Below are 15,527 nucleotides of genomic sequence, written 5' to 3'. Positions count from 1 at the left end.
TCAGGTGTAAAACCCTTTCCCCAGAGATGTTCCATCAACACTCTTTACTGTACTCAGAGGTTAACTCCGGCACTTTTACTAACTAACGTGGGTGTTCTGCCTGTTCAGATGCACTGCTGGAGCTCCATTCCCTGCGTTTCAGTGAACTCTTTTAACCCCCAGGTGTGGGAGGGCCGATGGAGGGTCATCCCCCACGACGTTCTGCCTGACTGGCTGAAGGACAATGACTACCTGCTGCATGGACACAGACCGCCCATGCCTTCCTTCCGGGCTTGTTTCAAGAGCATCTTCAGGATACACACAGAGACTGGCAACATCTGGACACATCTCCTGGGTACTCTCGGCTTGCTTTAATCTAATCCTAAATCTCATCCCGTGGTTTCGTTGCTCTCAAAGAAAGGGCTCTGGGGCTGTCAGCGTTATCATTCCGCTGGTAACCTGTTAAATTGGCAGCTTGCTATCCCTCTCCTCATTTTATCCCACCAGAATCGGATGGGACTTGCTTAATTATGGCATACTATGCAAACAAATGCATGAAACATTTCCTAATTGTTAATTGCTGTTAGATCCTTCTTTTCCCAAGTGTGGAGGCGTTAATTGGGATGGCATTTCTTGCCACAGGAACTCGCTGGAGTTGCAGCTTCTCTGGGTGATTTTAACTCGTGAGAGCCTTGAAGGGAAGTGGTGATGCTTGTAGAAAGAAAAGCTTTCAGTATGCATGAACTTGACACCTCTCTGCCTCGCTGTTTTCCAGGATGTGTGTTCTTCCTTTGTCTGGGAATCTTCTACATGTTCCGGCCAAACATGTCCTTCGTAGCACCTGTGCAGGAGAAAGTGGTCGTTGGGTTGTTCTTCTTGGGAGCCATACTCTGCCTCTCCTTCTCATGGCTCTTCCACACCGTTTATTGCCACTCAGAAGGTGTTTCCCGGCTCTTCTCCAAGTAAGTGCCTGGAGGACAGGGCAGGCCAAATAGGAAACAGGTGGGAAAACAGGGCTGGGATTTGTGCCTGGAGCCCCAGTGTGGGAGTTGTTCGTTTCATGACTGCGTGTACTTTGGAACAGAGTTGAGCAGAGATTTAATGCAGCTTCTTCTAATTATAGTTTGTTTCAGCATGAGTTTTTGTGCTGTCATTTGAGTCTTAAAACTCCATCATTTTCTGCTGTTTGGCAGGCATGTGCTTGCATCTTGCTGCTGGAAGTAATACGCCTTGAGCTTAGTTGCAGGACTTTGAATTTCTAGTGCAACCGTTACTTCTTGTCATTTCAGCTGTTCTGACTCACTTTGAACGTTAAACTTATGTAAGACAGCTCCACAGTGTGTATCAAGATGTCTTGGTCTTTCGGTTTTACTGCACGTTCTTTTTTTGGCTGCCTGCTGAATATCTGATATTTCCTAAGACTGCTCAATTTCAGATTCTGTAATCTGCAAGACCACCTCTAAAGTAGCCCAGCAGTTAAAATCCCCAACTGAAAAATCAACTCCATCAGCTTTTGCAGGAGTATTTTGTCAGGGTGTGGTAAAAAGCAGTGGCTAAAGACTTCCTTTTTTACACGGGTGTACACATATTGTGTGCCCTGGTTTTAGAGGGCTCTTGCACTGCCTTTTTCCTCATTTGAAACTAAAATGTGAGTTTTCCTCAGAAAGCTTTGGTCTAAAGGCTGCTGAAGGTATTGCTGATGACTGTCAAAAATTGTCTGTCAAGGGAATCCATTCCTGTAGGTGGAAGAGTTACCATCAGAACCTTAGCTGCAGTAGTGAGAGTAATTTAGTTGCAGTGAGCAGTAGACAGTTGCTCTACTAAAGAAGAGTGTGTGGGTGTGAGGATTTCCAAAGGTTCACACTTCTTATGACACTGATTTCTTTGTTTTCTTCCAGGCTGGATTATTCTGGCATTGCACTCCTCATAATGGGCAGCTTTGTACCATGGCTGTACTACTCCTTCTATTGCAACCCTCAGCCTTGCTTCATCTACTTGATTGTGATTTGTGTCCTGGGCATTGCAGCCATAATTGTCTCACAATGGGACATGTTTGCCACCCCTGAATACCGGGGTGTAAGGGCAGGTAAGACCTGAAATTAACTGCTCTGCTTCTTAACTGCCTTTCCTGCTTGCCACTTGGAAAAACCACCTTGGGAAGATTTAGAGAGCTTAATTTTATAGACCCAATATTCTTGAATTGGGAGCTTGGTGGGTTTTCTTTCAGCATTTGCTGTACCCAGCTGGATGCACAGATAAGGGCTGGTGCAAGTCCTGGAAGTGCATTCCTGAAATGTTCAGTAGCACATGCAGTAGGAAAGGTGCTGCAAAGGATTTCTAGCTGCATCTAGGGACTTTGCTCTCTCAAAAACTGACTGCTTGGTGTGTGGATGTGAACTTGAAGTGCTTGTGCTTTTTTCAATAACATTAGCAAATCATTGAATGATTGTATTAATCTGAATGATTTGCCTGGATGAAATACAGAGTTAAGGTAAAGACTATTTTTCTCTTCACGTCATCAAAAGAACAAAACCAGACTGGGTTTCACATTTTGAGGTAGGAAGAAAGAGAGCTTTAGGGGGCAGCTATGGAATGTGCACATAGCTGGGTTGAATAGTGGTATTTCTTGTTTCTTAACCTGCAAATGCTGTCTACAGTAAATCTAGATTTCCTGGACAGATTTGAGTAGCTTCAGAGCGTTCAGCTTTCCAAACCTAAAACCCTTGTACAGGACATGAATATTCCCCCCCATGCCCACTGTTTTTACAAGTTTTCTGTCCTTGCTGCCAAAATCTAAACAAATAAGCAGTGTTCTCTTATATGGCAGATCAGATGAGCACAGCTGCTGCTTTTCTGTTTCCTAGGAGTAGGAAATGCAGAATATGGTAACCAATCTCTTTGTTGTGTCTCCTTGCCTCGCTCTGGAGCGGTTGTGGTGAGTGAGGCTCGGTCTGTGTGGTCTCAGTTCCCTCTACAGGCCGGCAGCAGGAACTGGCCTCGCTGCGGCTGGCAGGCACCACCAGCAAATGAGCTGTTCAGCTATCTGCTGGCACACAGAGCTGGGTAGCTTCTGGTACATGAAGGGAGTTGGTGCGTTCTTTAGCTTCCTTTCCAATAAATCTCTTCTGGGGTCCTGCAGCTTCAAGGGCCGTCGCCTCTCTGCTGCTTTGGCAAATACTGCGTTTTCCTTGCGTAGCTTTTGTGTTTTCGTTGTCTCCCTTTGCCGCCGCTGCCTTCAAACCTGACTCTCCCGCATTTTCTTTACCTCCCAGGAGTATTTCTAGGTCTGGGTCTTAGTGGGGTAATTCCCACCCTGCACTTTGTCATCTCTGAGGGGCTCCTGAAAGCAGCCACAATGGGGCAGATAGGCTGGCTGGCACTCATGGCATGCCTGTACATCACTGGTGCTGCACTATATGCTGCCCGCATCCCGGAGAGATTCTTCCCTGGCAAGTGTGACATCTGGGTGAGTCTACCGAGGGACTGGATGAGGAGACCAGCTTGAAAGCTGCTTCCCCTCGAGCTGAAGGATGTTGTGTCAATGTTTTCTTGTTGCGAGTGTCACGCTGCTGCACCACAGGGTCTTCAGGGGCCACACGGCTCTGGGCTCTCTGAGCCTGGCTTAGCTGGCGCCTCTCTTCCCAAGCTGTCCCAGCCTGGCTGGTCTGAGGTACCTGCTGGGGTGCAGGTTCACCTCAGTACATCTCTGGTTAGCTTTAACAGATGGGCAAGGAGCTGCAAACATTTGTGTGTGTGTGTGTTGAGGATCCTGCTCAGACACATCTTTACCCTGCAGAGCAGTACGTGGTTATTTCATTGATGTTCAGTGTGTTCATGTCTGGCTCCTCACCTTGTACAGCCAGTGGAAATGCTGGGCAGGGATGCTTTGGGGGGAACTCTGGCCCAGGAGAAGGGATAGTGGGGTGAGCAAGTGGCTGGGTGGGGGAAACTTGGTATGAGGGAGAGAATCATGAAAACTGGAGGAGAAATACCTGAGGAGGATGTAAGGAAAGGAGCTGGGTGGAGCAAGAGTAGAGGTGAGGGGAAGTGGACCTTTGGAAGGCCACTGTACTTGCACTTAGGATAGTTTAAAGCTCCTAAAGAAGACTAGAAGTGAGAATGAGACCTGGGTTGTTTGAGCAGCTTGTGCACAGCACCAATTTGCTTGGTTGGTTTGTTACTCTAACGAGCTGAGCTCCAAAAGCACCGGTGTACCACCAAGTCTTTTCCAAGCTTCCCATGAAGCCTGCAAATACACATTTGTAGGAATATTTCAGGAGCATTATGCATACTGGTATGGCTTCCCTCAGACAGGGGCATGCTTCGTCACATAGCTCCCTCACAGTTTTCATTCTGCTCTGCTCCAATCAGTGACATCCTGCGCATTCATTCATTCAGAACATCAGTTGTTTCTAGGTTTTAATATAACACCACGTTTTTTCTGTTCTGTTTCTCTGTGGTAGAGAAATAAAATGCCAGCATGCAGAATCCGCTTGGTAAAACTTATGCCTGTGAGCAGAGCAGAGTTTTGTGCCTGTTACAGGTATGAGAGGACCCTTTTTGTCCATGAACCACCAGTGTGTGTCTTGTGGAAGAAGTAATTTCAAGTGTCCTGGGCATGGCAGCATTTTAAGCCTTTTGCCTGAGGCTCTGAAATTCTCCTTGTCCCTTTGCAGAGATGAGTTACAGCGGTTCTGTAGCACATTTTTTGGTTGACCGGCTGATGCAGATGACTCTGAAGGGAAAGGGGGGGATGTGTGTGTGCCAGAATTCGATTGTTTTGCTGAAGACAGTAGAGGGGTGGGCTTTAACAGCAGCTGGTGAGGCCCTGCTCCGTGGTACTGCATTCCGCTGACCCTGGGGTCTGGGGGCAGGACGGCGCCGGGGCTGAAGCCAGCTCTTTCCTTCCCGCAGTTCCACTCCCACCAGCTCTTCCACGTGTTCGTGGTGGCCGGCGCCTTCGTGCACTTCCACGGGGTCTCCAACCTGCAGGAGTTCCGCTTCATGGTGGGAGGGGGCTGCACGGAGGAGGAGGGCATGCAGTAGGAGCAGCCTCCGGCCCCAGATCGGAACCAGGAGAGAGCCGCCGGCGCGGGTGAGCATCCAGGCTTAGCAAAAGGAATACCTAAGAAGAATCCAAGTTTCAGCTGATGAGGCGTGGAGCTTCACGGGGATTCTGACGAACCAAGATAAATTCTATACCTCAAGCAATGGAATAAATCAATTTGAAGACCAGGAAATTCTGAAAACATAATTTATTCTTGGGATCTACAGATTGAGCTACAGAGGACCCTTTCCAAATCGGCTTCTGTTCAATGCCATATTTATTTGTAGAATTTGGGGAGGGATAGCTTAGCGGTTTCCTTTTTTTTAAAAAAAGAAAAAAAAAAAAGTCAAGGTTAAATTTATATCCTCTTGGAGGGTTTGGGCGTTGATTTTAGATGCTGTTTTGGGAGAAAAACAAATTGTAAATAAGATTTCTAACTTTCTGTTTAAATAAAATTTATATAAATGTTTTAAACAACGGGTGGGGGGAAAAGGGTTTTTGTAAAGAATGCAACATGCAAGTACCACACACTGTTTCAATTTTGCACAAAATAAACGATTGCAGGAGGACCAGGTAGAATTCCCAGGAGTGAAGCACGCTGGCCCTGTAGATCTTCCCTGGGCAGCGTGGGGTCCTGGCCAGCACCTGGAGTAGGTTCAGGACACGTTCAGGAGGATTAATCCTGCTGCCATCCGGGTCACAGCGTGAGCAAACGGCTGTGCTGCAGTGACTGAGAGGCTCAGTCTGCTCCCTGCCCCGCTCTGGGCGCAGCTGCAGCCCCGGCCTCTGCGGGAGCGGATCCTCCTTGGTCGGACTGGGTCTCACCCTGGGAAGGAGCACGGTGGGATAACCACGTGAAGTGGCAGAAGTGCAGCTCCATCAGTGCCTGCCTGCAGCCAGAGGCTGCCATTTGCAAACCTGCTTCCTTTGCTCCGAGGGATGAGGGCGAGAGACTTGGCAGGAGATCGTTGAGCATGTGAGGGGAAACAGGGGTGGGGTTAAGGTGGACTGGAAAGAGGGAGCTGTGTGCTCCAGGATTTGGAGTTAACAGGCACTGCAGACCTCAGGCACGTCACCATCCTGGGTGTCGGGCTCCATATGCCAAGGCAGTTTGCAGCTTTTTCTTTTTAGGAGGAATAGATCCCTAACCAGCCCAGTGCAGTTCCTTTTTTTATTATTACTTTTTTGTCCTTAGGTCTGCTTTCCATCTGTGCTTTAGCAATGGGACTGCTGGTATTTCTTAAGCCTAAACCTGAGAGTTCAGCTGGATTGCTGTGGAGCAGACACACCTCCTATATAAGGGGAGGTAAATAGCCTTCTTCTGTGTAATTGATGTAGCTTGAGCTTTGGAGCCCAGTCAGAAGCCAGACTGAAGGAGAGCCTTTGGAGTTGTAAGGTGAAACGTGAACATTTTGTTTGTTATGGCACAGGTATTGCTTGGAGGCTTTAGCTGGAAACTCAGAGCAATTACCTCTCTCACAGATGAGTTAAACAGCTGATACCCTGCAGTATTTCACAGGCAAGGAAGGTAAGGGGTGGTTGGTTGTTGTGTGGGGTGGTTTTTTTTGTTGCTGGGTTTTGGTTTTTTTTATTTAGATTCCCTCAAGTTTCAGTTTGCATTCTTCAAGAGGAAGAGATGGATTGCCAAGATCTTCCCCTACCCTGGATGTCACAGCGTGTTTTGGGGAGTTGCTTTGTCTCAAGGAGTTGGGTGGAAGCAGAACGCCCTCCTAAAGCTGAGTTAAGGCTTCGCCCCTGGGGTGGGGTGAAGCCTCTGAGGGCAGGGTCAGCTGCACAAGGAGCAGCAGCCTGCAGGGTTAGAGGGGTTTGTTCTCAGCAGCATCCCAGCACTGGGCGCCTGTAGGGCTGCAAGGAGTTCATCCCAGGTCTGAGGTGTTTAAATGAAGGAAAGGGCAGTTTTACCCTGGCTGGGAGGGCTGGTAGCTCTGGCACCCCAGACGAGGCTGGGAGAGTGCCCGGAGGAAGCGTGCTGGTGTCTGAGCCGAGAGTGGTACATATCAGAAGCAGAGCTGGCTGGAAGGTGCTTTGGGATACCTCTGAACAGTACCAGCAGAAGCTGCAGCCTCCATCCTGGGTCATCCCACGTTCACTCCTCCAAGGGTGATTGTAACCTGGTCCTACACAGCACAGAACTATTACAAAACCACAGTACTCCACCTGCTATTCTTAACCCAGTCGGTCTCTCTGTTCGAGAAGTTTGTGTGTTCCAATAAAAACAACCTAGCTGTGCACTTTTCTGTAGCTTTTGCTGAGAACTCTTCCCAGGTTGGCACCTGAATGCCTTACTCTCAGCAGTCAGAGGCTTGCTTGCTCTGTGTGCAGGTTATTGCCATAGAATAGTTAGGACCTACAGCTTCTTTCCTTCCCCATTAAATAGTGGCCTTGTTCAGTATATTTCTTTTTAACAATTGCTTACTGTTGGAAGCAATGAAGCACATTCTGGGGTTTTGATGGCTGGGGGACTCTGGTGATGGTTCCATATAAGATGGGATCTTATTACTTGCTGTATTCTTAACTTCTGCTAATAAAAGAACCAAATTGATTATTGTCTGGTCCGGGTCTTTCTGCACTCCGTGGGCAAGAGGGGACAAGGGTGCAAAGCACAAGAGCTGGGGGGAAGAGAGGCTCATTGCTGGAGACTTGGGTGATTGTGGGCAAAATTTTAGGCAAAAAGAAGTTCAGGAGGCTTGGACTTAAATTGCTGGTGTAGAGGAAATGCCTCCAACCCTGTTTGCAGGTAGAGGATTGATCTCCTCCTCCTGATGAGAGGGGTTTGACTCGGCAGGGAGAGGGGCTGCTGGTGGCCAGAGCAGCTTGTTCCCAGTGGGGCCTTCTGCTGTTCCTTGGCTGTCAGCTAACGTCTGGAACTGCCTGCAAAGATAACACCTAATCCTGCTCTTGTGCTGCCTCACGCCGGGCTGGGTGTCCACAGCTGAGCTGAGCTTTTTGTCAGCTCCTTCACTCAAGTGTTCTGCACTGACTTGGAAGAGAGACAGCTCCTGTTAATGACCTGCACAGCTTGATGGCTGTCTCGGGATGGATTATTGTTACTGTTGTTGTTATTGTTATCGCTGTTATTTTAATGGAGAGCAAATTCAAGGAACATGGAGAATGTCGGTATCAGATTTCACATAAATTACACTGAAAGTAACTGCCACATTTGAATATGAATTGGGTTTATTCTGTTTCCAGAAAGCAGAGTGATACTTACTATTTTATCCCGCCCAGACAACTTTTATCTCCCACCTCCTCTGTGTGCAGCTGATGTAGCTCTGCCCTCTCCTGAGGATCACTTGCTTCATTCATTGCAAAGTACCCTGAGCATGGATTGAAGTGCTGCAATCAAGGTGAGTGTCTGAGGCCGTTGCCTGACTTTCTAACGAGCTAATAAATGAAATACATCATTAGGACGGAAGGGCTGACTGGTTTAGTTGAAGCTATTAAAGGCTTCCGTGCACAATTGAATTCTTTCTCCCTTTCTCTTGTTTTTTTTCTTTTTTTTTACCCTTGCCTCCTGTGTGGAGCAACTTGTTAAAACCAAACCCTCCTGCTGCACGGTGCTGCTGCCTCTGCCTGCAGTGCCCAAGCTGAAATCCTCCAGGCTCATTTCCAGGAGTGCAGAGCGTTAGTGTGGTTTGAATGAAGTTGCTTAAAAAGATCAGTGACTTGGAGAGTGTATGTGGTAATTCCTAGGAGACTGCATGAATTCCTGGAGAACGTCACAGCTGGTCATCTCCAGCTGTTGGAACAAGGAGCAGCGAAGGAGGGGTGCCCAGCATGACCTGGGCAGGTGCAGTGAGAGCCTTGCAGTGAAAGCGGTCCCTTGTTCACCGCTGAAGGTTGGTTCCTGGGGCTGGGACAGCGGGAGGGGAGCCCAGAGCTCCGGGGTGAGGGCACGGAGCTGGTTTGACAGCTGGAACTCATAGAGCCGCAGAATGGTTTGTTTTGGAAGGACCTTAGAGATCACATCGTTCCAACCCTTTGCCATGGACCTTTGGGCACCTTTCCAGCCAGACCAACTGGCCTTGAACACCTCCACAGACAGGGCACAGCTTCTCTGGGCAACCTGTGCCAGTGTCTCACCACCCTCACAGAGTGATGAAATTTTCTGGCGTTTCCAGAAGCTTCACCTTTGCCTTTCTCCACTGAAGTTCACGTTTAAACGACAGGAGCAGTGGTGTTCCTGAGCTGGGAGATGCTTGCACACTTGGGAGATTCGCCATGATCTCGTTTAGTATCAGCTTCATCTCTGGAGTGGCACCACTGAGCACGGAGTCTCCTTACAGCATAAAACCTGAACTGGTCTAGCTGTAGACGAGATGGGACAATCCCTGGCCTGGCTGGGTTCCCAGAGCAGTGCTGTGTCCCTTAGAGAGACAAATGCCACCCTAGCCAGTTCCAGGGGCTGGCTTTGCTCTCACCTCCAACCTGCCCGACCCGTGCCTGTGTTTTGGCTGGACCGAGCTCCCCCAGCCCCGAGTTTTCCCCGTGGCTGTGGCCAGGCTGGCGCTGGCAGACGGGGCTGTGGGGTGGCATCTGCTGCCGGCACGGGCAGCCAGCCCTCCCGGGAGGGAGCAGCCGCTGCCACCACCTCCCTGCCGGCTCCAGGCCTGGGCTCCTGGCCCGGGGCTCTGCCCTGGCTCTGGCCCAGCTCCCCGTCCTGCTGCCTTTGCCAGGGAGCCTCCTGCCAGCTCGGAGAGCGATGCTCTGTCCCCCAGGGCCGGGCAGCAGGAGGTGTCAGCAGGTTTTGCTGCCGGGGGCTGAGCAAAGTCCCTGCTGGCCCAGACAGAGAGCAGGAGCGGCCGGGGGCTCTCCCGATGTCCCCGGTGCGGGGCTCCCCTGTCCTTTCCTGCAGCCCTTGGGGTCACCCTGGCCTGCAGCCCCCGCCACCGTCCCCACAGCCTCCCACCGAGGGGAGCCGAGGAGCAGCCGTGCCCATCCCTGTGTGACACGAGGGAAGGAAGGACACGGCCCCTGCCTGGCCCTGGAGAGCCGAACCGCTCTGGGGACAGGGCTCGGTGCCCAGCCCTCCTCTGCTGCCGGCAGGGCCCTGCCTGGGGAAAGCCGGGGTGCCGGGGCTCCCCAAACTGGAGGCAGCAGCAGCAAGCCAGGCAGGAGGGGCTGGCGAAACCCCCTGTGCTCGGTGGGTCCCGGTGGGGCCATCCCGGCTGAGGTGACAGCGACAGAGGTGTCACTGGCCGAGGGACAGCAGCGAGGGCACCGGGGGCACGGCCTGTGCCGAGTTTGGGGGAGCTCCCGGGGGGACAGGAGCCGCGGCTCCCCTCAGCGAGGGCCCAGCTGCTGATGGAGCGTTTGGCACACGGGCGTTCCACGCTCCTCCTCTGCTTGCTTGGGGGAATTCGCTTAGCACCTCGGTATCTGCTGCATCAGGCTGCCCTCAGCCCCCTGCCCTGCAAGCAGAGGCTTGCGAGAGCCCAGGGTTCCTGTGCTGACGCTGCCATGGGCTTCCCCAGCAGGAAAAGCAGCCTGGAAAACACTGAGGAGCCGGAGGTGTGCATGAAAACAGAGCTGTGGGACTGGTCCTTTGGGTGGAGATGGGCCACACACCCCACACACCCCTGACACCCCACACACACCTCTGACACCCCACACACACACCCCACACACCCCCTGACACCCCCCACACACCCCTGACACACCCCACACACACCCCACACACACACCCCACACACCCCTGACACCCCACACACACACCCCACACACACACCCCACACACCCCTGACACCCCTGGGGCCTGTGGCCACTGCCGTGCCCAGCCTGGCACGTGCCCGTCTCCTGCTAAGCCTAAACCAGCTCAGGCCAGGCTCCCTTTGAGCCCGGTCCCAGCTGCAAAGAGCTGCTGTAAGCCCAGGGCTGATTTCCCCGGGTCTGTGGAGTGAGGTGGTGCCCACGGCCACCCTTGAGGCGCGGCCGGGGCCAGGGGAGGCCTGTGGCTGTGCAAGGTGCTGTCCCTGGCCACCACAGCTCCTGGGGCACAGCCAGCCTCACCTCAGCCTGCCCCGGGCTGTCTCGGAAACCTCCAAGGAGCGTCAGAGAGAATCCCGGCCCCTTCCCAGCTCCCTGCCCCGCTGCCTGCGAGGACACGGGCTGCGGATTTGGGGCCGGTGATGCCCCGGCAGCGAGGGGTGGCTCTGATGGACAGCGCTGCCGGCAGAGCACCGCTGGGGAATTTTCCCCACTGCGCCTTCCCCCGACAGAAGAAACGCCGCTGCCCCCGGTTCGTGCGCTCGCAGGGCCCGGCAGGAGGCAGGGCTGGGACTCCTGGGGCCAGGACGGCAGCAGGACGGCAGCTGGAGGTGAGGGATGGCTCCTCTCACAGCTGCTGCTCGGATCCTCCAGCCCCAGCTCGCTGTTTGCTTTTGCTGACCTATTTTCATCCGCTGTGCCCAGCGCATGGCAGGAGAAGTTGGGAGCTAAGGCAGCTGCTCCTCCTGGGGATTTTTCTCTGCTGAAGGGCCATGAGTCACTATCTCTGTCAGAGCATGGAATGGGATTTGCTTCACCCCGTGTTGGAGCCCAGGACTGTGGAGGTTTGCTTATGGTCTGCTTTGCTGCAAAAAACCCCCCAAAAAACCCCAAAACCAAAAACCCCAAGCAAGGAAGCTGTTCCTGATGTGTGCTTGGGTTCTGAGTCAGACAAGCCTTTGCTCGTATTTCTCAGTTTAAGAAATAATCCAGTGCTCACCCCTGTCCCGTTCCCCCAGTAGCACCTGTGGACAACACCAGAGAGCCAACTAAGCCAGGTATAACTCAGCTAAGCCAGGTATAACTCAGCTAAGCCAGGTGTAACTCTCTCCTTCACTGTCTCAGTGCAGGTATCTCTGCAGGACCGTGTTTATTCGGATCAGTGCGCCTGAGGCCAGGCATGGCTCACCCACAGCACAGCAGTGTGCATTTCTGTGTCCTGTTCGAGCTGAGTGGACAGGGGGCTGCTGATCCTTTCTGACAGGGAGGTCATCCTTGAGAGCCGTGCCCCGGGGGGGCAGGGGGAGCTGGGCCAGCCTGGGCTGCCCTGAGCTCCTCCATCTGTGAGCAGCTCACTGCTCCTCGGCCTCGACAGCCGCCCCTCGTCCCTCCGTGCTGCCTCCGTCCTCCTTGGCTGCTGCTGGCTCGGATAAGGTCACTGCCTCTGGAGCCTGGAACCTTCTCCACCTCCAGTTTGACTTCCAGTGCTGCGGGGCTCCTCTCCCTCTCCCTCTCCCTCTCCCTCTCCCTCTCCCTCTCCCTCTCCCTCTCCCTCTCCCTCTCCCTCTCCTCTCCTCTCCTCCTTGCTGTGACACCAGCCAGGCAAAACCCCACAGCGGCAGCTCAGGGGCCCTGGAAGGTCCCTGCCAGGACCTGGCTGGCACCGATCCTGTCCCCTTGGCGTCAGATGACACGGGTGGCAAGGGGGACAGCATCCCTGGCACACACCTGTGGGTGCCCGCAGGGCAGGGCCAGAGCTGGAGGGACTTTGGGAGGCAGGATGAGGCCCTTTCCCGTCCAGCTGCTCTCTGCCGTGGCACCGGGTGACGTGGTGGCCCCATGGCAGTGTGGGCAGTGCTGCTCGTCCTGAAGGAGGTGACACCTTGGTCACCGAGCCACACAGGGGTCCTGGGGCTGCAGGAGGCTCCCAAAGTGACCGGGGAAGGGTTCTGCCCTGCTGCTGTCCCGCCCTGGGGCCACCGCAGCCGTGCTGGCAGCTCCTCCAGCCACACCCCGTCCCCGCGGGTTCCTGGGCTCGGTGCGGGGCTGCGGTGACCACCAGCCACGCTGAAGCTACGGCGTCCGTGTAGAATATGCCGTGTATTTGTTTTTAATGAGATGGAACGGAACAGTTCATATTTTAAAAAACAAAAGCAAAAGCAGAATGGGCGCTCCCCACCCGCTGTCCGTAAAGCTCCGTGCCCGGGAGCTGGGAATGCCAGGCTCGGGGCAGGGAACGGCCAGGGGCAGCTGCAAGGAGCAGGGCAGCGCTGCTCCGAGGGGAAAGCGCCTGCTCTTTAGCTGCCCCTGCGCTGAGGAGAGCAGGCAGGTCTCACACCGAAGCCCTTCCCAGAGGTAACTCCACACGCAGACAGGATGCTGCTCCCGTTGGGAGGGGTCTCGGCGGAGCAGCGCGCTGCCTCCCCCTGCCCAGCTGCAGCTGAGCTTGGTGCGGGTCAGCTTCGGCGCCGTGTCCCACCCTGGGCTCCCTCCGGAGGGCCAGGGGCGCTGTCCGTGCCCCTGCTGCTGTCCCAAAGCCGGCTCTGGAGGCAGGGGCTCGGTGCGAGGCAGGCTGACGCGGAACCCTCTCCGCTCTCCGTTCTCCCCGGCCGGGAGCGAGGTCCGGGAGGAGGCAGGAGCCGCCCCCGCCGCTTCTCGCATCTCCTTTTGCCGCAGCCCTCCCGGGAGGGGAAGCACAGCTCGGGAGGCCGCAGAGGGTGTCCCAGAAGGGTCCCCACCTCCTCCCCTGGCTCTGTCCCGCCGGGTCCCGGCAGCGTCACCGCAGCAGCAGCACCAGCGGCAGCAGCAGCAGCGTCGGGCACACGGAGATGCCAGCAGCGCCACCGCAGTCCTGGGCGTTCTCCTGCGACACGGGGAGACAAGGGGTCAGCCTGCCCGCTGCCGCGCCCGCCCGCCACCTCTGGGAGAGGGGGCAGTGCCCAGAAGATCACACCGGGAGCCGGGGGATCCACTTTGATCCCTGCTGGCCGCAGCAGCCCCCGTGGGCCGGGAGGGCGCTGGGCTCCTCGCAGGGTGTGTGTGAGCGTGTGCCCGCTCCTCAGCCTCTGGCTGCCGAGCTCAAGCCCTTCCCAGGCGGTACCGATGCGAAATCCTCCTGCCCGGAGCCCCCTCGGGGATTCACCGTGTCCGGCTGCACGGGCACCCCACGCACGGGTGCTAGAGGAGACACGGGTGCATTTCGGGGTCTAGCCCGTGCTGTCCCCCCCTGTCCCTGTCCCTGTCCCTGTCCCGGGGTACCTCAGGGTGGAAGGCGTGGCACGAGTCCGGCCGCCGGCGCAGCTTCTGCGAGCGCATCCTCTCGCACTTCACCGAGGCGTTGTGTGCGGGGCTGTTAAGGACCGGCACGGCGGCCAGGGACCCCCCCGCACCCAGGGGACCCCCGTGCAGGCTGGGCCGGGTGTAACTGCCCCGGGCGGGTCACCTCTCCCCCGGCCGGGCCGTGCGCTCCACCCCCGCGGCCGTGGCAGCAGAAGCGCATTTTGCACCCCGGCGGACACGGAGCCCCGCGTCCCCGCCGTGCCTGGAAGGATATATTTGACCTCTTTGACATCCATTGGGACGGGTGGGAAGACGCTGCAGTCGCAGACGGCGTCCGTGACCAGGAGCAGGAGGTTGCTGCTGACGATCTGCTGAGCCACAAACATCCTGCAAGGGAGGAGCGGGTGAGGAAGAGCACAACTGTGCAGCCCGGAGCAGCAGCTGAATCACAGCAAAGAGATGGAAAGGAAACAGAGCTCAGGGTGCCAGCAGAAAGCAGAGGAGGCCGTGAGCAGGGGTACACGGGGAGAAGTGCCACTGGCACCCCTTTTTGGCTCAAATCCACAACTTCACGCTGGGCACGAAAAAAGTCAACCCAAGCACCCACCCAAGCAGGCAAACCCCCACGAGCCCTCCCCAGACGGGGCAGCACAGCCCAGCAGGGGACACCTGAGCGAAGCCTGGCCTCTCCCAGAGGAGTGTCAGTGCCTGTTCAATGTCTGTTTATGTGTGTGTTCGGACAGGGCAAGGTGTCTGCACCCCGCCGTGCCGGGAGGAGCACGTGTGCCAAATTTCACATTCCTGGAGAGAGAGATAGAGGAACCCAGTAACACACCAGTGGGGGCTACACTGGTGTGATGGGACTGAGCAGGCGATGCTTGGCAGGGAACCAGCTTGTCCTGGAGCCACGGGGCACAGGGCAGCCTGGGCACACCAGGCTCGGCGTGCCTGCGCTGGTGGCAGGGCTTCTGGAACAGAATTCCAGGCCCGTGGGGATGTGCCCACCGCACCGGCCAAGCTGGCTGTGCTGGAGGAGTGCCCGGTGCCCCTGGTTAGTCACCACCCGGCCCTGCTGCCTTCCAGCCTCGGGGCGTTTCTGTGTCCCCTTTTAAAGGTGCCAAACGCCACACGCAGCGGCTGATGGTTTCATTAGCGCTCCCTGACTAACGACTGCACGGGTTCAGCCACCAGGACAGAGGTGCCCCGTGCATCCATCAATCCACAAGCCAACGTTTTTGGAGCACCCAGGCTGGGCCAGCAGGAGGATCACGGTGTGGGATGTGATCAGGAATGGCTGCAGGCCAGGTGGGATGAGCCTCTCCCAAATATCTGGATAAAAGATGCACAAGATGCACCGGGGAGCTAGAGGCTGTAACTAAAGGAGCCAGGCAGGACACAGCAGCTCCAGCACCGGCGAGGTGCTGCCTCCAGCAGGGAAGGGGCAGTGCCAGGCTTTGCCCGCGGCAGAGATCCGTGACCCAAAGAGGTCACTCCG

At 55.2% G+C, this 15,527-nt stretch overlaps 2 protein-coding genes across 5 annotated transcripts in view; one reads left to right on the top strand and one right to left on the bottom strand.

Moving 5' to 3' along the window:
* Nucleotides 1–7,589, top strand: part of ADIPOR2 (adiponectin receptor 2) — a 44,331-nt gene extending 36,742 nt beyond the window's left edge. For all 4 annotated transcript variants that reach the window (XM_040061031.2, XM_040061034.2, XM_040061030.2 and 1 more), the window contains exons 4-8: nucleotides 163–334; nucleotides 755–941; nucleotides 1,878–2,065; nucleotides 3,252–3,445; nucleotides 4,894–7,589. In XM_040061031.2, coding sequence (XP_039916965.1) covers nucleotides 163–334; nucleotides 755–941; nucleotides 1,878–2,065; nucleotides 3,252–3,445; nucleotides 4,894–5,025 — 873 coding nt within the window. In that variant the 3' untranslated portion in view covers nucleotides 5,026–7,589. The remainder of the gene's footprint in view (nucleotides 1–162; nucleotides 335–754; nucleotides 942–1,877; nucleotides 2,066–3,251; nucleotides 3,446–4,893) is intronic.
* A 5,357-nt stretch (nucleotides 7,590–12,946) lies between these two features.
* CACNA2D4 (calcium voltage-gated channel auxiliary subunit alpha2delta 4) overlaps nucleotides 12,947–15,527 on the bottom strand; it is a 124,276-nt gene continuing 121,695 nt past the window's right edge. The window contains exons 38-40 of the mRNA XM_058420138.1: nucleotides 14,302–14,419; nucleotides 14,012–14,089; nucleotides 12,947–13,616 (exon numbers count right to left, since the gene is read on the bottom strand). Of these exons, the coding sequence (XP_058276121.1) occupies nucleotides 13,530–13,616; nucleotides 14,012–14,089; nucleotides 14,302–14,419 (283 nt within the window). The 3' untranslated portion in view covers nucleotides 12,947–13,529. The remainder of the gene's footprint in view (nucleotides 13,617–14,011; nucleotides 14,090–14,301; nucleotides 14,420–15,527) is intronic.

This window comes from Hirundo rustica, chromosome 4, assembly GCF_015227805.2.
Source record: "Hirundo rustica isolate bHirRus1 chromosome 4, bHirRus1.pri.v3, whole genome shotgun sequence".
Lineage (NCBI taxonomy): Eukaryota > Metazoa > Chordata > Aves > Passeriformes > Hirundinidae > Hirundo > Hirundo rustica.
Note: the sequence above shows the minus strand (reverse complement) of the source record. Positions and strands in the feature narration are given on the sequence as shown.